Source organism: Nerophis ophidion, linkage group LG16 (assembly GCF_033978795.1).
Source record: "Nerophis ophidion isolate RoL-2023_Sa linkage group LG16, RoL_Noph_v1.0, whole genome shotgun sequence".
NCBI classification, from domain to species: domain Eukaryota; kingdom Metazoa; phylum Chordata; class Actinopteri; order Syngnathiformes; family Syngnathidae; genus Nerophis; species Nerophis ophidion.
Window position 1 is genome coordinate 29,705,103 of NC_084626.1, and position 23,316 is coordinate 29,728,418.

Genomic DNA, 23,316 nt, shown 5'->3' on the forward strand with positions numbered 1-23,316 from the left:
TGATATTATCACGTTATTAAGGTCACGATACAATATTATATGTCCAAAACCCTCCAAAATGTTATAGTGTGTAAAATAAAGTGGCGGGAATGGTTAGGATGAACTCACTTACTATAATTGAACACAAACATAATGCTCAAATGTTGTAATCATAATTTATTACTAAACATTTATTTTTAAGTACAAATAATAGTGCAGGCACATCCACTGTTTAAAGCAAATATATATAAAAAAAAACTAGCTGAGTTTATTCAAAGTGACAATGTAAACCTCTAGTGTAGCAAACGGTTGCAAATGGAGGATGGATTTAGGATTTATCAAATAGCTTTTCAGTTTACTCATATTTCCTGTTTTTTTTTTTTTTTGTGATTTCTCTCTGTGCGGTGTGCCATGCCTGGCTGGCTCTGTGTCGCCCTGGAAACGATCGAGATCCAAGTGGTGCGCTTTGCTTTGCAGAACGCAGACTTTCTTTCCTCCGCCAAAGAGGTTATGTTTTTGCCAGGGTTGGTTTATGTGTTTGTTAGCAACATAACTCAAAGAGTTGTTGGTGGATTTTGATAATATTTTCAGAAAATGTCCCCGAAAAAAAATCCTCTTATCTACTACGAGTACGAACACACTTCACTTCCAGAGTTTTCTGGGAGATGTAGTTTATTTTCAGACCCAGCCAAAGTTTGAGTGTTGTTAAGCTGTCAATAGCCCTTAACAAAAATACATTTTAAAATGTACAGGTAATTCATGTGATTGGTATAAGACAATCTCACTCATGGATGAGAAAGACTCGAAATTGGCTGCATAAAACCTTGATCTGACCATCCCACGTTTTTTTATTTTTCTTTGCTTGCTTGTTTTTTGTTTTTGCTTTTTTACAATCTTCCTCCCTTATGACTTCATTCCCATAAAAGTGTGAATTTATTCCTGTAATATTATGTCACTATTCTTCAAAATAATATTTCAAGAATTGCAATTATAGTTTTTCTTTTTTTTTTTTTTACTTTTAACAGTTGGGTATAATACATCTCAAATTACTTTTTTCTCTTCATACTACGACAACTAGCCTTGCAAAATTACAACTTTTTTTTCTCTTGATATTAGGACATTATCGACTTAATATTTTCACTTTATTTTCTAAAAAAATAACTGCTCTTTTGTTCCACCGTTTTCTCATTAAATTGTGTTTTTATAATGCGCAGGGAGATTGTAAAAGAACAAAACAAAAAAACAACCAAGAGCTAAAAATGTCCTCACTTTGGACACCGATGGGTTTGGTCAATAATCTAAACAGTCCATAGGTGTAAGTGTTTTTTTTCTATATGTGATGTCAAAAATCAGGGAATGTTTGTTATTTTTGGCTAGCTTCTTTGGGGACATCAAAGTCTGCACCAGTTTTGCTTTTATCTTCCGCCAGGTCCGACGAGCACCAACAAGAGGTTCTGTTTTTTGCTGGTTCATTAGTTTAGGTTGGTTAGAAGATAGATTCTCAAAAAACAAACGCGGTTTTTGAGAAACCTCAAATTACGCGTGCACCAAATCTCACAACCACTGATCAGAAGTGTTCTATTTACTCAGTGGTTGTTGAAGCTTTTATTTTGGGATTCTCCCTGTGACTTTTTTCTATGGCGTTATGTTTAAAAAGTCATGTATGGAACAATGATGGATAGATACCCAATTAATCTCCAAGAAAAACGTGGCACGGGACATCAATACCCTGCAGCAAAAGATCATTGATGTCATTGCCATGGCGGATGAGGCAATGCTAAAGCGAATATGGCAAGAAATGGAGTACCGCCTTGATATGCTTTGTGCCACTAATGGTGCCCTTAAGACTTTAATTTTTTCCTTTCATACTTATTCATTAAGGCAAAATAACTTTCTCATTTCACATGTTACTCATTTTGTATTTTTTCCTCAGAGATGACTAATCATTTGATTTTGTGATAAAGTTTAATGATATATATAATATATAATGTTTTTGTATTAATATGTTTCAGTAATCCATCCATCCATTTTCTACCGCTTGTCCCTTTCGGGGTTGCGAGGGGTGCTGGAGCCTATCTCAGTTTTGCTTTTTCTAAAACCGGAAGACATTGGATTACGCGTGCATGGCAGTTGACACCTTATTTTTTTATTCTTTACAGTCAATGGCCTGTTTTGTCCTTTTAGTTTTTGTTTTTTTCCATCAAATTCAATTATATGTCGCTCAGATTATCAGATTGCTATTCTGCTATTCATCATGTTGTCCTTCCTGGCTTTGTCTCAACTTGTACACTATTATCAGTATACTATGTACACGAGTGTACTGAGTTCCTGAGGGTGCCAATTTAGGCCGTGTCATGCTGTTCCTGCCTATGCATTCTTTTAACTTTTCTATAAGCGTATATATATATATCCATCCATCCATTTTCTACCGCTTATTCCATTTTGGGGTCGCGGGGGGCGCTGGCGCCTATCTCAGCTACAATCGGGCGGAAGGCGGGGTACACCCTGGACAAGTCGCCACCTCATCGCAGGGCCAACACAGATAGACAGACAACATTCACACTCACATTCACACACTAGGGCCAATTTAGTGTTGCCAATCAACCTATACCCAGGTGCATGTCTTTGGAAGTGGGAGGAAGCCATGGAGGAGGTACGTATATACAGTATATGTATATATATATATATATATGTGTGTGTGTGTGTGTGTGTATATATATATATGTGTGTATATAAATGTATGTGTATATATATGTATATATTTATGTATATATATATAATGTGTATATATGTATATAATGTGTATATATGTATATATGTATATATGTGTGTATGTATATATTATAATATATGTAAAAATTGTATACATATATATATTATGTGTGTATATATATATATGTATATATATAATGTGTATATATGTGTATGTATGTATATAGTGTGTATATATGTATATGTGTGTGTATATTTACATATATATGTATATATGTGTATATATATATAATGTGTATAATATATATATATATATATATGTGTATATATATGTATATGTGTGTGTATATATATGTGTATTTATGTGTATGTATGTATATATATATGTATATGTGTATATATATATATATATAATGTGTATGTATGTATATATGTATGTGTATATATATTATGTGTATGTACATATATATGTGTGTATATGTATATATATGCATATGTATGTATATATACATGTTTATATGTGTTTATATCTGCATATATATGTGTATATATATATATGTATATATATATGCATATGTATGTATATATACACGTTTATATGTGTTTATATCTGCATATATATGCGTATATGTATATATATATCTGTATATATATGTATGTATATATGTTTTATATGTATGTATGTATATATATATATACATATATATTTACATGTATATATGTATGTGTGTGAGTGTGTATATATGTGTGTGTACGTTTATACATATATGTATGTATATATTTATACATATATATATATATATTTATACATATATATATGTATATATATATATATATATATATATCATGCACTGTAGTGAATTTATATAAGTGTAAATTTAAATGATATATAGTGTCCGAACATGTTTTATAATGTCCATAACGTTCAGTGAGCAGGAGTGTTTATGTGTTGACTTTTTTTGGGTTTTAGTTAATTTTATACCATGACTGGGAAGATTTGTTTGGATTGGGTTATAAAAATAGATGCTGTGCATTGGATCCTTCCAAATGAGACTCAAGGTCACTGACCGTTGATTTTGTCTTTGCCCACAAGAGGGCGACAATAACACTCCCGGTCATATTCCAGTGTACCAAATACAGGCAAAAAACGCATTTTCTCATTAATTTTGTGATGTCTCGCTGGCGGTACTAGTTTGGACACCTGTGACCTAGACCATGACCCGGGGATCGTAACAAGAAAAAAACCCTTGCGAAAACACACCCACGTTGGTCTTGAGCGTTCCGAGCCAAAACAGACTGGGTCAGGGCACACGGTGCCAAGGGAAAAGGTATTTGAAGCCAGTGAGGCTAAACATCAATTTGTGAGGTATCGATATTATTAAAAGTTCAATTGTGTGTTAACTTTTCCGAGAAACTACATTTTCCAAACTGATACAAACATGTCCACTGCAGAAGACACTGCGTCCCAAATTAAAAGTTGAAAGGCACTGAAGTAAACATTGTTTTACACTGGATGTTTATTTATATTGTCATTTTTAAAGACGCGCAACTGTAAGTTTTTTTGGCTAAATATTTGCATTTAACAATCAATGTTCCTGCACTATTCTTTGCACTTAAAAATAAATGTTTGTAGTAATAAAGATGATTAGAACATTTGAGCATTATATTTTCATGTTCAATTACAGTAAGTGTGTTGTCCTAAACATTCCTGCCTCTTCATTTTACATTAGATTAAGTCTGTTTTCCTTTTTTTCACTAATATCATACCGTGGCCTTAATATCATACCGTGCCATTTTGGTATTGTTATATTTCTAAAAAACTGACCAAAATTCCAAACTTAGTGTTTCACTGGTCCAGAACTGAACAACCAAAACTCAGCCAGTAGCCGTCTCCAAATATGATAAAGACTTCTGTCATCAGAGGACGCACATAAAAAAAAAGTTTTTTAAGGTTTGTTGCGTTTCGCTTAATTGTAATATATGTAGATGGAGAGGGGGAGTGACCTTCATAAGTTGTTAATATTCAGTGTTTTATTGTTCATAGGTAATATTGTGAATCACACATAATGGATATGTTGTCAATATCCAGTGTTTTATCGTTCATAGGTAATGTGAATCAAGCATTATTTTTTTTTCATGTACACTCTAGGTGTCTCATTCAGTAAAAAAAAAATAAATTAATTCCATTCCGTTTTTTAAGGTTCGTTGCATTTTTGTTGCGTTTTGCTTAATTGTAAAATATGTGGCTGGAGAGGGGGTGTGACCTTCATATGTTGTCAATATTTAGTGTTTTATTGTTCATAGGTAATATTGTGAATCACAAATTATTTTTTTAATGTACATTCTGGGTGTCTCATTCAGTCAAAAAAATGTAAAATTACATTCTGTTTTTTAAGTTTTGTTACATTTTTGGTGCATTTTGCTTGATTGTAAAATATGTCGATGAAGAGGGGGTGTGGCGTTCATATGTTGTCAATATCCAGTGTTTTATCGTTCATAGGTAATATTGTGAATCATGCATTATTTTTTTTCATGTACATTCTAGGTGTCTCATTCAGTAAAAAAAAAAAAATTCCATTCCATTCCGTTTTTTAAGGTTTGTTGCATTTTTGTTGCATTTCACTTAATTGTAAAGTATGTGGATGGAGAGGGGGTGTGACTTTCATATTTTGTCAATATTCAGTGTTTTATTGTTCATAGGTAATATTGTGAATCACACATTGTTTTTTTATTGTACATTCTCATCCAGTCAAAAAAATGTAAAATTTCATTCCGTTTTTTAAGTTTTGTTGCATTTTGCTTGATTGTAAAAATTGTCAATGGAGAGGGGGCGTGACGTTCATATGTTGTCAATATTCAGTGTTTTATCGTTCGTAATATTGTGAATCACGCATTATTTTTTTTCATGTACATTTTAGGTGTCTCATTGAGTTAAAATAAAAATTTAATTCCATTCGGTTTTTTAAGGTTTGTTGCATTTTTGTTGCGTTTCGCTTAATTGTAAAATATGGTGATGGAGAGGGGGTGTGATCTTCATATGTTGTCAATATTCAGTGTTTTATCGATCATAGGTAAAATTGTGAATCACACATTATTTTTTTAATGTACATTCTGGGTGTCTCATTCAGTCAAAAAAATGTAAAATTACATTCTGTTTTTTAAGTTTTGTTGCATTTTTGGTGCATTTTGCTTGATTGTAAAATATGTCGATGAAAAGGGGGTGTGATCTTCATATGTTGTCAATATTCAGTGTTTTATCGATCATAGGTAAAATTGTGAATCACACATTATTTTTTAATGTACATTCTGACTGTCTAGTACTATCTATCTATCATTCAGTCAAAAAAATTTAAAATTACCTTCCGTTTTTTAAGTTTTGTTTCATTTTTGTTGCATTTTGCTTGATTGTAAAATATGTAGATGGAGAGGGGGTGTGGCGTTCATATGTTATCAATATCCAGTGTTTTATCGTTCATAGGTAATATTGTGAATCACGCATTATTTTTTTTCATGTACATTCAGTAAAAAAAAAATTAAATTCTATTCCGTTTTTTAAGGTTTGTTGCATTTTTGTTGCGTTTCGCTTAATTGTAAAATATGTGGATGGAGAGGGGGTGTGACCTTCATATGTTGTCAATATTCGGTTTTATTGTTTATAGGTAATATTGTGAACCACAAATAATTTTTTTAATGTACAGTCTGAGTGTCTCATTCAGTCAAAAAAAGTAAAATTACATTCCGTTTTTTAAGTTTTGTTGAATTTTTGTTGCATTTTGCTTGATTGTAAAATATGTAGATAGAGAGGGGGGTGCGACGTTCATATGTTGTTAATATTCAGTCTTTTATTGTTCATTGGTAATATTGTGAATCACGCATCATTTTTTTTTCATGTACATTCTAGGTGTCTCATTCAGTAAAAAAAAAATGTAATTCCATTCCGTTTATTAAGGTTTGTTGCATTTTTGTTGCGTTTTGCTTAATTGTAAAATATGTGGATGGAGAGGGGGTGTAACCTTCATATGTTGTCAATATTCGGTGTTTTATTGTTTATAGGTAATATTGTGAACCACAAATAATTTTTTTCATGTACATTCTGTGTGTCTCATTCAGTCAAAAAAATTTAAAATTACATTCTGTTTTTTAAGTTTTGTTGCATTTTTGGTGGATGTTGCTTGATTGAAAAATATGTCGATGAAGAGGGGGTGTGGCGTTCATATGTTGTCAATATCCAGTGTTTTATCGTTCATAGGTAATATTGTGAATCATGCATTATTTTTTTTCATGTACATTCTAGGTGTCTCATTCAGTAAGAAAAATGAATTAATTCCATTCCATTTTTTAAGGTTTGTTGCATTTTTGTTGCATTTCGCCTAATTGTAAAATATGTGGATGGAGAGGGGGTGTGACCTTCATATGTTGTCAATATTCAGTGTTTTATTGTTTATAGGTAATGTGAATCACACATCATTTTTTTAATGTACAGTCTGAGTGTCTCATTCAGTCAAAAAATGTAAAATTACATTCCGTTTTTTAAGTTTTGTTGCATTTTTGTTGCATTTCACTTAATTGTAAAGTATGTTGATGGAGAGGGGGTGTGACATTCATATTTTGTCAATATTCAGTGTTGTATTGTTCTTAGATAATATTGTGAATCACACATTGTTTTTTATTGTACATTCTCATCCAGTCAAAAAAATTTTAAATTACATTCCGTTTTTTAAGTTTTGTTGCATTTTGCTTGATTGTAAAAATTGTCGATGGAGAGGGGGTGTGACGTTCATATGTTGTCAATATTCAGTGTTTTATCGTTCGTAATATTGTGATTCACACATTATTTTTTTTATGTACATTCTAGGTGTCTCATTCAGTAAAAAAAAAAAAATTCCATTCCATTCTGTTTTTTAAGGTTTGTTGCATTTTTGTTGCATTTCACTTAATTGTAAAGTATGTGGATGGAGAGGGGGTGTGACTTTCATATTTTGTCAATATTCAGTGTTTTATTGTTCATAGGTAATATTGTGAATCACACATTGTTTTTTTTATTGTACATTCTCATCCAGTCAAAAAAATGTAAAATTACATTCCGTTTTTTAAGTTTTGTTGCATTTTGCTTGATTGTAAAAATTGTCGATGGAGAGGGGGTGTGATGTTCATATGTTGTCAATATTCAGTGTTTTATCGTTCGTAATATTGTAAATCACGCATTATTTTTTTTCATGTACATTTTAGGTGTCTCATTGAGTTAAAAAAATAATTAAATTCCATTCGTTTTTCTAAGGTTTCTTGCATTTTTGTTGCGTTTCGCTTAATTGTAAAATATGTGGATGGAGAGGGGGTGTGACCTTCATATGTTGTCAATATTCAGTGTTTTATTGTTCATAGGTAACATTGTGAATCACACATTATTTTTTTAATGTACATTCTGAGTGTCTCATTCAGTCAAAAAAATATAAAATTACATTCCGTTTTTTAGTATTGTTGCATTTTGGTTCATTGTAAAATATGTCGATGGAGAGGGGGTGTGGCGTTCATATGTTGTCAATATCCAGTGTTTTATTGTTCGTAATATTGTGAAACACGCATTTTTTTTTCTGTACATTCTAGGTGTCTCATTGAGTAAAAAATAAATTAAATTCCATTCCGTTTTTTAAGGTTTGTTGCATTTTTGTTGCGTTTTGCTTAATTGCAAAGTATGTGGATGGAGAGGGGGTGTGACCTTCATATGTTGTCAATATTCAGTGTTTTATCGATCATAGGTAATATTGTGAATCACACATAATTTTTTTAATGTACAGTCTTGAGTGTCTCATTCAGTCAAAAAATTTAAAATTACATTCCGTTTTTTAAGTTTTGTTGCATTTTTGTTGCATTTTGCTTGATTGTAAAATATGTAGATGGAGAGGGGGTGTGACCTTCATAAGTTGTCAATATTCAGTGTTTTATTGTTCATAGGTAATATTGTGAATCACACATAATTTATATGTTGTCAATATCCAGTGTTTTATCGTTCATAGGTAATGTGAATCATGCATTATTTTTTTTCATGTACTTTCTAGGTGTCTCATTCAGTAAAAAAAAAAAATTAATTCCGTTTTTTAAGTTTTGTTGCATTTTGCTTGATTGTAAAAATTGTCGATGGAGAGGGGGTGTGACGTTCATATGTTGTCAATATCCAGTGTTTTATCGTTCGTAATATTGTGAATCACGCATTATTTTTTTTCATGTACATTTTAGGTGTCTCATTGAGTTAAAAAAAAATTAAATTCCATTCGGTTTTTTAAGGTTTCTTGCATTTTTGTTGCGTTTCGCTTAATTGTAAAATATGTTGATGGAGAGGGGGTGTGGTCTTCATATGTTGTCAATATTCAGTCTTTTATCGTTCATAGGTAATTTTGTGAATAGCGCATCATTTTTTTTCATGTACATTCTAGGTGTCTCATTCAGTCAAAAAATGTAAAATTACATTCCGTTTTTTAAGTTTTGTTGCATTTTGCTTGATTGTAAAATATGTAGATGGAGAGGGGGTGTGACGTTCATATGTTGTCAATATTCAGTCTTTTATCGTTCATAGGTAATTTTGTGAATAGCGCATCATTTTTTTTCATGTACATTCCAGGTGTCTCATTCAGTAAAAAAATGTTTTAATTCCATTCCGTTTTTTAAGGTTTGTTGCATTTTTGTTGCGTTTTGCTTAATTGTAAAATATGTGGATGGAGAGGGGGTGTAACATTCATATTTTGTCAATATTCAGTGTTTTATTGTTCATAGGTAACCTTGTGAATCACACATTATTTTTTTAATGTACATTCTGAGTGTCTGATTCAGTCAAAAAAATATAAAATTACATTCCGTTTTTTAGTATTGTTGCATTTTGGTTCATTGTAAAATATGTCGATGGAGAGGGGGTGTGACGTTCATATGTTGTCAATATTCAGTGTTTTGTCATTCATAGTTAATATTGTGACATTTTTTTTTCCATGTACATTCTGGGTGTCTCATTCAGTTAAAAAAATGTAAATTCCATCTGTTTTTAAAGGGTTGTTGCATGTTTGTTGCGTTTCGCTTGGTTGTAAAATACGTCGATGGAGAGAGGGTGAGACGTTAATACGTTGTCAATATTCAGTGTTTTATCGTCCATAGTTAATATTGTGACGATTTTTTTTTTCATGTACATTGTGGGTGTCTCATTCAGTTAAAAATGTTTAAATTCCATTCCGTTTTTTTAAGGCGGTCTGTCATAACGTTTTAGCATTCAATCAGACATTGTGAGGTTTTGTATTTGTGTTCCTAAAAATCAGATAGACCCGCCACCAGAAACATTTTGTTCTCTAAATTTGAGGAAAAAATGTGTTGACAAACATTGAGTGTCAGGCTGACGATCCGCCACAAAAATGTGAACGTTAATAATTCGGCCCTACATGGTCAGAACTGGATCATAATTGGTGCGTATTAGGAAGATGGAATCCTGGAGCTTTGCTTGTGTCGCTTACTGAATTAGTCACATGGCAACAAGAAATGACAAAAAAATCTTCCAGCTCCTGATTGGCTTAAAGTTGGTAATACTCATTAGGGGTGTAACGGTACGTATATTTGTATTGAACCGTTTCGGTACGGGGGCTTCAGTTCGGTTCGGAGGTGTACCGAACGACACGGACATATTAAGTAGCGCCGCTTGTTGTGTAAACAATGCACACCGAGGCACCATGAATTAATTAACGTGGACCCCGACTTAAACAAGTTGAAAAACTTATTCGGGTGTTACCATTTAGTGGTCAATTGTACGGAATATGTACTGTACTGTGCAATCTACTAATACAAGTTTCAATCAATCAACAAAACAACAACACACGGCATGCTAGCAACGACTGGTAGATAGACTGACCATACCTCCTCTTTTCACGGGATATGTCCTCTTTGCGGAGCTGTCCAGGTGGAGTTTCTTAAGTGCCTCGAATGTCCGGCATTTTAGGTTAGGGTTGCGTGTATTTTCAATGTACATTCAGGGTTAAGAAGGGGTGTGCGCAGCAACATTCGTGAGGGAGGGGCAGAGACAGAGAGAGCGAGAGAGTTATGATAAATGTGCATGCGTCGCCAGGCTCTGCTTTTTACCCATAGATTTATCAGAGTTTATTTTTTATTATTTATAGCACGGGTGTCAAAAGTGTGCCCCGGAGGCCATTTGTGGCCCACAGCTAATGTTTTAAAGGCCCACGGCACATTCTAAAAATACTATTAAAATAAACAAAAACATAAACAAAAGTGAAATAAAATAAATAAAGCTTTAAAGTGCCTTATTTTCGCTATCTTCGAAACCACTATCCATTTCCCTGTGACGTCATACAGGGCTGCCAATACAAACAACATGGTGGTTACCACAGCAAGATATAGCGACATTAGCTCGGATTCAGACTCGGATTTCAGCGGCTTAAGCGATTCAACAGATTACGCATGTATTGAAACGGATGGTCGGAGTATGGAGGCAGATAGCAAAAACGAAATTGAAGAAGAAATTGAAGCTATTGAGCAGTAGCTATTGACGCTATTCGGCCATAGCATGGGTGTACCTAATGAAGTGGCCCATAGCATGGCTGCCTTATTAGCATCGCCGGTAAAATGTGCGGACCAAACGATCAGGACTTTCGCATCTTGTGACACTGGAGCAACTTAAATCCGTCGATTGGTAAGTGTTTGTTTCGCATTAAATGTGGGTATCTAGTTTCAAATGTACATACAGCTAGCGTAAATAGCATGTTAGAATCGATTAGCATAGCATGTTAGCATCGATTAGCTGGCAGTCATGCCGTGACCAAATATGTCTGATTAGCACATAAGTCAACAACATCAACAAAACTCACCTTTGTGATTTCGTTGACTTAATCGTTGCAAATGCATCTGCAGGTTATCCATACATCTCTGTGCCATGTCTGTCTTAGCATCGCCGGTCAAATGTGAAGACACTCTGGTACATTCAATGGGGGTCTGGCGGCAGATTTCTTGCCGGTGGTGCAACTTGAATCCCTCCCTGTTAGTGTTGTTACACCCTCCGACAACACACCGACGAGGCATGATGTCTCCAAGGTTCCAAAAAATAGTCGAAAAAACGGAAAATAACAGAGCTGAGACCCGGTGTTTGTAATGTGAAAATGAATATGGCGGGTGTGTTACCTCGGTGACGTCACGTTCTGACGTCATCGCTAAAAGACCGATAATCAGAAAGGTGTTTAATTTGCCATAATTCACCCATTTTGAGTTCGGAAATCGGTTAAAAAAATACATGGTCTTTTTTCTGCAACATCAAGGTATATATTGACTCTTGCATAGGTTTGGTGATAATGTTCCCCTTTAAAGGCTAAATGTAATTTAGAAAAAGTTGCAACGTTGTCTAATAAAACAAAGCTGTTTTTTTTCTTTCAATCTGTCATTGCTCAAAACATAATATTGAATCAAAATCAATGTTATCATGAATTATTGACCTATCCAAGTTTCCGATTACTTCACATCAAATATTCCACTAAGAAAAATATTTTTGGTGGAATATTCAGCAAATTTGTTAAATAAATAATCAAAAAATGTATATTTAGTTGTTTTCTTACTGTACCGAAAATGAACCGAACCGTGACCTCTGAACCCAGGTACGAAATTTTTGTGCAGCATTACACTCCAGATACTCGTATAACTTCACGAAACAACCGTACACATGTGAAATGACGAAAGCGTCCAAAAAGTGCTGCATTCAGCCAATCAACGGCCTACGTTTTAAAAAGCTATTTTTAGCCAAGTCTCGCCTATTGAATTATAGATGGCGCGCATGCTAATACGTGTGAATAAATCATGACAATTGTGTGGAGGGGGATGAGCCTCACCTTCCTCACCTGTCTGTCCCCCTGTCCCGTCTGTCCGTCCCCGCCAGGGACCGCCTGAGGATGGAGCTGCTGGAGGTGTGATGAAGCCCACCCAAACACGCGGAACAAGGCTGGAAAATGACAAAAAAAAAAAAAAAAAAAAGAAGAAGAAGAGTGTTTGTAATGACAGCAAATGTGATTGTAGCTGGACCGTAAGACTCTGACTGTAACTGTGAATACCCCCCACCTCCCCCCCGTGCCCCCCCCCTTTCTCTTCCTCTTCCATCTGCCATCACTTCCTCCCGTCGTCTGAAGAAAGAACTTCTCACCTTCTCGAGTCCTGTGATGTTTCAGCCTTTCATGCTTCTTCGTGGTGGTGTGGGGAGGGTGCACAAAGAGGTCAGTACGAGGGATCAAAGAACGAGAAAGACGCACACCGACTGGAAAACTGACTTGAATGAACGCAACTAGGATAGGACGAGGCCGGGAGATAATGTCTTGGGGTCAGCGTGGGAAATATATATATTATATACTTATATAATATATATTGATGAAAACTGCACTATAAAGGGGGTTTGTACTGACTGGATGGACAAAAGATGTGTCAAAGAAATGTTATTGTTGGCTTTGTGATATTATTTTTTACTTTTTTAGCAACTTCAGCACTGCCTTGAATTTGACTTTTTTTTTTTCTTCTTCTTCTCTCTCTCTCTTCGCTTTTTTCAATTCTATTTACTCCGCTATAGTCACTGTATGTCCAGGCGCAAACCGTTTTATTTACACCTGTATCAATGTTGGTGATCACTTTGTGGTTCGGCTACACGCAAACGAGACGATGTTCAATGCACTAATGAAAAATCAGCCGGCCCCGGCCGCAAAGATATTGATATCCTTTGCCCGGGATGGATGACACTACAATGCCCTGCTAAACAGAGACTAGCCTGTCACGCTAACGTTGCCTTACTCCGCTCTGTCCATTTGTTCATATATGACCCGTCTGTCCGTCATCTCGCTTTGCAGCTGCTGCGCTGTCCGTAAAGTTCCACCCAACTTCAAAAAAGAAAAAAAAGTGCATCAAGGATTGCTGTCGGTCTGTGAAATAATCATGTGCTGCTTTGGAGATGTTTCATTGGAACTGTAATGATGTATCAAATATGGTGACTGGCCGAGGTAAATTATCAATTGGAGACTTTGACACCGAGTGTCGTGCTAGCTAGAGAGCCAAATCAGGAGAAATTGTCCGATTTTCTATGGAACCCGGAGAAACAAGAGTCACTACGTGGAGATTATGAAGCTGCATCCTTGTCAAGCTGCTACCAAGCTAAGAACGGTGCTATACCATCCAAAGTGAAATTGGAGGTTCATCTCCTACCAGCAGAGTATGCACTTGTGTGGAATGTTACACCTTTATTTTGCTTGGACATCAGTGGAATCTGGACTTACGGTGGTGTAATGATCACTTTCACACAGAAAAAAATAAATAAAAAACAACAAAAAAAAACTTTTATGAAATAGCCTGATCATAAAGCACTGTTGTATCATCCTTTCTACACTTTCTCTGAAACTTTACAGAATAAAGCGAATACTCACCAATCAGAAGCTTGGTGTTGTTTGTTCTGTGACACTTTGCACGAGGCGTTCAAAAAAAAAAAAAAAGCGCGTCATCTGCGCTAACTTGATGACTTACTCTTCATGAAATAATTGTGACCTTTTTGCTTTACATAGTGGAAATCAATCAATCAATCAATGTTTATTTATATTGCCCTAAATCACAAGTGTCTCAAAGGGCTGCACAAACCACAACGACATCCTCGGTAGATCCCACATAAGGGCAAGGAAAAATATGCCTCTGTGTACAAACCATGTCTTAACGTACGTGTGTGCGTGTATGGATATATATATATATATATATATATATATATATATATATATATATATAAACATACTGTCTATATATATATATATATATATATATATATCTACACATTTATACTGTGTGTATATATATACCTGCATATATACACACACATATATATATATATATATACATACACACACACACATATATATATATATACATACATACACATATATATTGAAGTGAATTATGTTTATATAGCGCTTTTTCTCTAGTGACTCAAAGCGCTTTACATAGTGAAAGCCAATATCTAAGTTACATTTAAACCAGTATGGGTGGCACTGGGAGCAGATGGGTAAAGTGTCTTGCCCAAGGACACAACAGCAGTGACTAGGATGGCGGAAGCGGGAATCGAACCTGCAAACCTCAAGTTGCTGGCACGGCCACTCTACCAACCGAGCTAAACACATATATATATACATACATATACACATATATATGTGTATATATATATACACACATGTATATATATACATATACACATGTATATACACATATATATACATATATATATATATCCATCCATCCATTTTCTACCGCTTATTCCCTTTCGGGGTCGCGGGGGGCGCTGGCGCCTATCTCAGCTACAATCGGGCGGAAGGCATATGTATGTATATCTATACACATAGATATACATACATACATATATATAAATACACATATAAAGATATATATATATACACACATATATATACATACATATACACATGTATATATACATATACACATGTATATACACGTATATATACGTATATATATGTATATATATACATGTATATACACATAGATATACATACATATATATAAATACACATATAAATATAAATATACATAAACATATATACATACAAACACATACAGTATATATATAGACACACACATACTGTATATATATATATCCATCTTCAACCGCTTATTCCCTTTGGGGTCGCGGGGGACGCTGGTGCCTATCTCAGCTACAATCGGGCGGAAGGCGGGGTACAACCTGGACAAGTCGCTACCTCATCGCAGCACACACACATATATATATATATATATATATATATATTTACACACACACATATATGTATACACATAAATAAAATAGTGTCTCCAAAGTGTGCTGGTTTTTAAAATAGGGAATTTTGTTGAGGTTAGAAGCAATTATTCATATTTACATTGTTTCTTATGTGGAATTCCGCTTCACTATACAACCTTTCGGCTTCCGTACTCACAAAGACCCAATTGGGTTCGTAAATCGAGGCTCCACAGCTCAATTTAAAAAATAATCTAGTTTACATGGCGCTAATTTTGCAACTATTATTTGGACTGCATTGTAATACACTTATTAGCTCAATGACGAGTGAATCAAGTCAATAAAGTGACTGACTAAGAAAATACTTGATCTTTCTAACAACTTCCGATCAAAGTATTGATTGCGTTTATGCAAATAAGGCAAGGGTCGAGTTACAATCGGGTCAATACTTTATACATGTTGATTTTCATAAATATATTGAAGTTTCATATTTAAAAAAAATGAACAAACCTCGCATAGTAGATCTTATATTGAAGTTTCACATTTTAAATTAACATCTTTCTTGGCGAAAAGACGAGCAGAACAGCGCCCCCGCCTGGTTATAAAGAGGCACGTACGACAATACACACAGCACCAAGTATGCGTTTGTGTTATTTATTGAAAGGGCAAAATTATTCTACAAAGTGAGATTATATCAATTATATTGTTATAATATAATAATTATTATATTATTATTACAAAGGATATAATTATATACATATAGAATTGCACTTCTGGTAATGCTGTTCCTACCAACAAACACTCTTCCTTGAACTCTTAACTCCCAAGCTGGCTAAAAGTCAGTATGCAAACATTACTGCCCTCCACAGGACAGTTCCTGAATTACAACTGAAAACCATCCGTCGTCGGTTCATGCGAGTTTTTACTTGTAAATTTTCAAAATCACTGAAATATTGTCTTTGATTTGTTGGTCAGGATTATAATTACAATAAAACACAGGACAAACTGCTTATTTATAAACAATTTGGCAAATATGACAAGATAACAACACAATACAAATATTTCCTTTAATTACAATCATTCAAATCAATGACTTGTTCCTAAAAAGTTTTAAACAATGTAACTGTGTAAAAAAAATTGCAGTGGGACTAAAAATGATATGAGAAAAAAAACATCAGTGGGATACATTTGAAATGCATGTGCAGTTCTTTCAGGGCCCCCTGCTGGTGAGCAGCAGACAGTACACTCGCCAAAATTGGCACAATAAAAGACCACAGGCTCGTTTCCATTTCTTTTTTGTCTGCAAAGCAAGATGGGAGGTTGGCCTGAGATGAGAATTTGCTCAAAAACGAGTCCCTAGTTACGCAGAAAACGCTGCGGTGGCTATGATGGCATTGCTTGAGTTTTAATCAATGCCAGAAGCAGCAAGAGCACAAGTTCCATTTGTTTTGTTACCATCAGGTGGATTATGTGGAAATTGATTGTTTTGTTACCGAAGCGCCACAGGTTGAGAATTTTAATCACACCGAAAGACAGCAAGGACTCAAATGATGTGGAGATTATTTAAAAAAAACACACACACAAAACTCCTGGTTTTCGTTGTAGGGTTTTATTCATTTTCTTAACCTACAATGAGCATAAAACTTAACATGATCAAATGCTAGGACATAAAAGGTAAAACAGGAATAGGATGTTGACTTTACAGCTACTTACATCAACGTTCCTATCATAAGAGTGGAATTAAATGAATTCACATTAAAATGTTACATTGCTTCATCCTCATTCTTTACACAATTAAAAACTACCTCAAATTGTAACAGATGATTTTTTTTTTTTTTTGGCAAAGTTGATATCCCTCACACTTTTCTGTTTATGTGTTTAAATACATTGTCTTCAAGTACCAGGGGGCAAATGAATGCAACTAAGCAACAGCTTTTAGGGGGCGGGGCTTGTAACTGACAGGGTCAATTTAATTGGTTCACATTTCCACTGAAAAAGAAGTCCCTGAAGAAAGGCTGTAAAACATATATTCACATTCTGCTTGCTTAAGTAAATGTTGACATGGTTGCAGTGTTTTCTCCAACCCCGCCCCTAAAGCTTGCCCAGTTCCCAGACACGCTAAACTATTTCAAACTTAAAAATCACCCCAAAACAGACTGCTTTTATGGTCGGGACCTCTCACGCATACACAGACATACTCTTACAAACACACACGCATTTCTCATTGTCCTCAAAGGCCTGTGGGTGGTAGTATTAAGGAATTGATTTGATTGAAGTGTATCTATCAAAATATAGATTCATTAATAATAACAATAATAATGAGGGGACGCTAAAATAACAGCAAGTGAAGATACAATAATACAAAGCATTTTCTTTTTTTTTTGTTTGCTTAATACAGAAGCAGTAGGAGCACAGAGTTCAAAGTTCAGGCATGGTCTCCAGAAGGAGAGAAAGGTGAAGGAGGTTGGTAATCCAATTACTGGCACTATGCCTTCATGCTCAGTGGTGGGTGGAGTAGAGCAGTGACGCCTGATCTCAGATCAGATGTTGAAACTGCCCAAACACACTCCTGACGCTTGATTATGGCCTTATCTCATCTTTGTCGTTATTTCCCCTGCTAAAACCTGACAATTCCTCATCAGCTGTGTCCATCAAGAAAACGTCATTATAGTAAAAAGAAGGATCCGAATAAAAAGTAGTTAAAACCACAACCTGGGATTTAAAATTCAAAGTCATCATCCGCCATGTCGATGGCCCAGGCGAACTTCTCACGCTGGGTTTTGTTGTAGATCTTCTCGATGGGAATGCCCCACTTCTTACACCTGCGGAGGAGACAGGAGACGTTACTCGGACGTTACCGTGCCGACCGTTCCGATCTGTCCCACGCCCCTTACCAAGCCACGGAGATGCGAGGGTCGAGATAGTTGAGTTTGGACGTGCCGAGCGCAATTTGCTTGTTCTCCTCTCGATCGGTCGCCTGCACTTCCAGCTTCATCAGCTGCTCCTCTATCCTCTGGACCGCCTTCTTTTTGGTCTCCACAGCCCTGCGGGGAAAACGTTCATGAGGGCTCGGCATAAGTGTCACAACTTAGTCGGCATCACATTCTCCAACACTCACTTTTTGGACTTTTCGTCTTTCCGTACTTTGGCGTCTGCCTTGGAGCTCTTCAGCTCTCGTTTAGCGTCAGACAGCTGGTCCCTTTTCGCTTCGATCTGCGGCAGATGAAGGTGACTCCATTCAGACGGATTACATTATCAGTGTTTTAACCAACGAGGACGCTCAAAAAGTAGTCCGTGGTACTGAAAGCACCATTCTTCTCCACACCTGTGCTTCCTTAAAGGCCTACTGAAACCCACTACTACCGACCACGCAGTCTGATAGTTTATATATCAATGATTAAATATTAACATTGCAACACATGCCAATACGGCCGGTTTAGTTTACGAAATTGCAATTTTAAATTTCCCGCGGAGTTTGTTTAAAACGTCGCAGAATGAAAAAATGTCGCGTGACGTCCCGGGTTGCATGGGACATACTAGCGCAGCACCATTTGCGGCTAAAAGTCGTCTCTTTTCATCGCGCAATTAAACAGTATTCTGCACATCTGTGTTGCTGAATCTTTTGCAATTTGTTCAATTAATAATGGAGAAGTCAAAGTAGAAAGATGGAGGTGGGAAGCTTTAGCCTTTGGCCACACAAACACACAGTGTTTCCTTGCTTAAAATTCCCGGAGGTGAAGCTTTACTATGGATCAGAGCGGTCAAGCGAACATGGTTCCTGACCACTTGTCAACCAGCAGGTTTCGGTGAGAAAATTGTGGTAAAAAGTCGCCTCTTACCGGAGATCAGCTGAGCTTGCGCCATCCATGCAGCTGCCATGACTTCCGTCAGAGACTGGCCTCAAGACACCCGCGGACACACCCCTCCGACTATCAGGTACTATTTAATCTCACTAAAACACTGGCAACAAAATAGAAAGATAAGGGATTTCCCAGAATTATCCTAGTAAATGTGTCTAAAAACATTTGAATCCGTCCCAATGCAATTGTTTTTGTTTTCTTCAACTTTATTTTTATTTTATTTTTTTCTAGTCCTTCGCTATCAATATCATCATCCACAAATCTTTCATCCTCGCTCAAATTAATGGGGAAATTGTCGTTTTTTCGGTCTGAATAGCTCTTGCTGCTGGAGGCTCCCATTATAAACAATGTGAAGACGTGAGTCCTCCTCACCCTTGTGACGTCATCGTCTGCTACTTCCGGTAAAGACAAGGCTTTTTTATTAGCGATCAAAAGTTGGAAACTTTATCGTCGATGTTCTCTACTAAATCCTTTCAGCAAGAATATGGTAATTTCGCGAAATGATCAAGTATGACACATAGAATGGCCCCGCTATCCCCGTTTAAATAAGAAAATCTCATTTCAGTAGGCCTTTGAAAAAACAATCGCAAGCTCACCTTGGTTTGCAGGGTCTGCATTGACTTCTCAAATGTCTTAGGTGGTGCCCTCTGATGGTTACACAGGATGGCCACAGCTCTGTTGGCCCTGTTGTAGGACAGGATCTTGGCAGGAACGTTCTCATCCGCTAGAAAGCGACAGCATGACAAGTGTAACTCAAACCGTTGCAGTAATTGATGGGTTTAAAACCTCTGCAGCCTACCGGTAGTGAGCTCTTTTAGCTGCTGTTGTAGGGTAATCGAGGCGTTGTATGTACGGAAAACTTTGGCAGTAAGACCGTCCATCAGCTCCTGGAGGTGCTTGTTGAGAATTGAAGTCTGAAGAAAGACGATTAAAAGGAATCAGACATGGGGGGTAAAAGTGAACACCGTGTGCAAAAATGTAAAATACTTTTTCCGACTTACATTTAGGCGGTCAAACAAGTCGTCATCTGGCTCCTTGTTCTCCATGAACAACTGAAGATTTTTAAATACCTAAGAGGAGAAAAAAAAGTTTTTACGGATTTAAACAGTACCCATCCATCCATCCATCCATTTTCTACCGCTTATTCCCTTTCGGGGTCGCGGGGGGCGCTGGCGCCTATCTCAGCTACAATCTGGCGGAAGGCAGGGTACACCCTGGACAAGTCGCCACCTCATCGCAGGGCCAACACAAATAGACAGACAACATTCACACTCACATTCACACACTAGGGCCAATTTAGTGTTGCCAATCAACTTATCCCCAGGTGCATGTCTTTGGAGGTGGGAGGAAGCCGGAGTACCCGGAAGGAACCCACACATTCACGGGGAGAACATGCAAACTCCACACAGAAAGATCCCGAGCCTGGATTTGAACCCAGGACTGCAGGACCTTCGTATTGTGAGGCAGACGCACTAACCCCTCTGCCACCGTGAAGCCCTACATATTATATAAATATGTAAATATTATATAAATATGTACATACGTAAAGTGTTGTAATTAAATTCCAACTCCGGGTTCTTCTTGGTCATCGCGCTTTTCTACCTTCAAGGTACTCAAAGCGCTTTGACACTACTTCCACATTTACCCATTCACACACTGATGGAGGGAGCTGCCTTGCAAGGCAGTACCATCCTTCCAATTGTTTATTATCCATAATATTATGGGAGCGATTGCACACAATCCATGTTGCTGTTGATATCAGTAGGGCTGCCACCATTTGATTTAATCGATTAGGAAAAAGCCTAAATTTGTATTTTGTTGCTTCTATCTTTCCTTTAATGAGTAAAAAGCCATTTCAATAGAGCAGACATGAAAGCGGTGCACTTATTTGGTGATGCAGCAAGCGCTGTGGGTTATTTGGAGAACAACATGGTGGAAGGAGAGCTAAGAGCCCAAAGAAGATGATTTTTCGCTATCATTTAAAAAAGAGGCATATCAGTGAAATGCTTGCACTGTCAAATGGAGCTGGCATTTCCCCAAATCACTGCATTGATGATGCACATCACCAGAAAGCTGGTATATTTAAGAGCAGCAAACAAACATATGTTTGACTTGCATAATGAATGATTATTCAATTTCAAACACATTAGGGCATGTGAGTACAAAATTGCATATACAGTGTGTGTTAATGCCAACATCAGACACCAATACTCAAATTAATACCTTTTTTAAATTTGTTAAATCATGCAATGTTTTATCACTCAATGTATCATACTTAACAGTTTTTTTGTTTAGTTATTTACTTAGTATCTAATATCTGGTTTACACAACAGTGTTGTTTGTTTTTCCATCTCTCTCGCACGCACACACATATACATATATATATCTTGGCTGGTTCCTCACATTCTCACAATATTAATTTCAATCTTGGAGATTATTTGCATGCAATGTGCAATGCAACATTTCTGTTGTTTATTCAAGACACAAGTATTGCTTACCAATGGAAGCTCTTAATTTAGTTCTTTGAAAAATATGCCATAGAAAGTAAAAATGTATATGTAGTCTAAAAAAAAATGATTCAATTGAAATTGGCCAAGAGTAAGATGCAGTGTATGTAGTATCATTTCAAACTACTGGGTTTTGATCAAAGAAGAAAAACTTGTTTTGAATTATGTTATATATATTTCACTACATCATTTGTATCCAATGGTTTCTTTAAAAAAGTACCCTAGATATCAGTATCAGAAATGACATGCGTACGTATGGGTAAGACAGCCAATATATAGACCATCTCTACATTGCAGTCGTTTTATGGCTTGACTTTGCTGCAAATGTATTAGAGAGACTCTATCCAAATGCTTGTCTTCCAAAACAGTAAACCTGCTGAGCACTGCTTACCCTTTTCTCCACAGGGACTTTGTTGTAGTAGCGGATGGAATCTTTACCAAGGAAATCAAACTCCACCACAAACTCTTGACCATCATTCTCTGGATAAAGTTTGAGGTGCTCAACTCTCAGTGAGCAGCAGCCCACGGTATCCGCGGTCTCGCCTTCCTCCTTCTCATTACCTGCTCTCAGAGCCAGCTGCTCAGGAACACAAACAGGTTTAGCGACAACACGTGGTTTCACATTACACCTGTGCACCGTGCACAAATGTAGCTCACCTTATCAATGAAGTAGAGCGCCACGGCCCTCTGTCGAATCCTCATCTCCTTGGACTTCCAGTCCTCACGATACTGGTTACGGATGCGATCCACACATTTCTTTAGTCTACGGGCTGTTTCATATTTCTGCCAGTCTTTTTCTCCCTGAAGCCAAAGCAAGCACAAATGAACAGTTGGAAAAAAAGAAGGAATAACTGGGTCAACCTATAGAACTGGAAATTATTTCTCATTAACTTAAACATACAGTGGGGCGAAAAAGTATTTAGTCAGCCACCGGTTGTGCAAGTTCTCTCACTTAAAATGATGACAGAGGTCTGTAATTTTCATCATAGGTACACTTCAACTGTGAGAGACAGAATATGAAAAAAAAATCCAGGAATTCACATTGTAGGAATTTTAAAATAATTTATTTGTAAATTATGGTGGAACATTTTTAAAAGTATTTGGTCAACCATTCAAAGCTCTCACTGATGGAAGGAGGTTTTTGGCTCAAAATCTCACGATACATGGCCCCATTCATTCTTTCCTTAACACGGATCAATCGTCCTGTCCCCTTAGCAGAAAAACAGCCCCAGAGCATGATGTTTCCACCCCCATGCTTCACAGCAGGTGTGGTGTTCTTGGGATGCAACTCAGTATTCTTCTTCCTCCAAACACGACGAGTTGAGTTTATACCAAAAAGTTGTATTTTGGTTTCATCTGACCACATGACATTCTCCCAATCCTCTGCTGTATCATTCATGTATCCATTTTGGTATAAACTCAACTGGTCGTGTTTGGAGGAAGAAGAATACTGCGCTGCATCCCAAAAACACCACACCTACTG

The 23,316-nt window shown here is 36.3% G+C and overlaps 2 protein-coding genes across 5 annotated transcripts in view; one reads left to right on the plus strand and one right to left on the minus strand.

The window, feature by feature from the left end:
* Positions 1-14,132, plus strand: part of zhx3a (zinc fingers and homeoboxes 3a) — a 71,225-nt gene extending 57,093 nt beyond the window's left edge. For all 4 annotated transcript variants that reach the window (XM_061874852.1, XM_061874850.1, XM_061874853.1 and 1 more), the window contains one exon: positions 12,602-14,132. In XM_061874852.1, coding sequence (XP_061730836.1) covers positions 12,602-12,612 — 11 coding nt within the window. In that variant the 3' untranslated portion in view covers positions 12,613-14,132. The remainder of the gene's footprint in view (positions 1-12,601) is intronic.
* A 2,927-nt stretch (positions 14,133-17,059) lies between these two features.
* Positions 17,060-23,316, minus strand: part of top1a (DNA topoisomerase Ia) — a 34,676-nt gene continuing 28,419 nt past the window's right edge. Inside the window, 8 exon segments of the mRNA XM_061874855.1 lie at positions 17,060-18,288; positions 18,361-18,510; positions 18,585-18,679; positions 19,923-20,050; positions 20,126-20,240; positions 20,328-20,396; positions 22,225-22,410; positions 22,491-22,634. Of these exon segments, the coding sequence (XP_061730839.1) occupies positions 18,186-18,288; positions 18,361-18,510; positions 18,585-18,679; positions 19,923-20,050; positions 20,126-20,240; positions 20,328-20,396; positions 22,225-22,410; positions 22,491-22,634 (990 nt within the window). The 3' untranslated portion in view covers positions 17,060-18,185.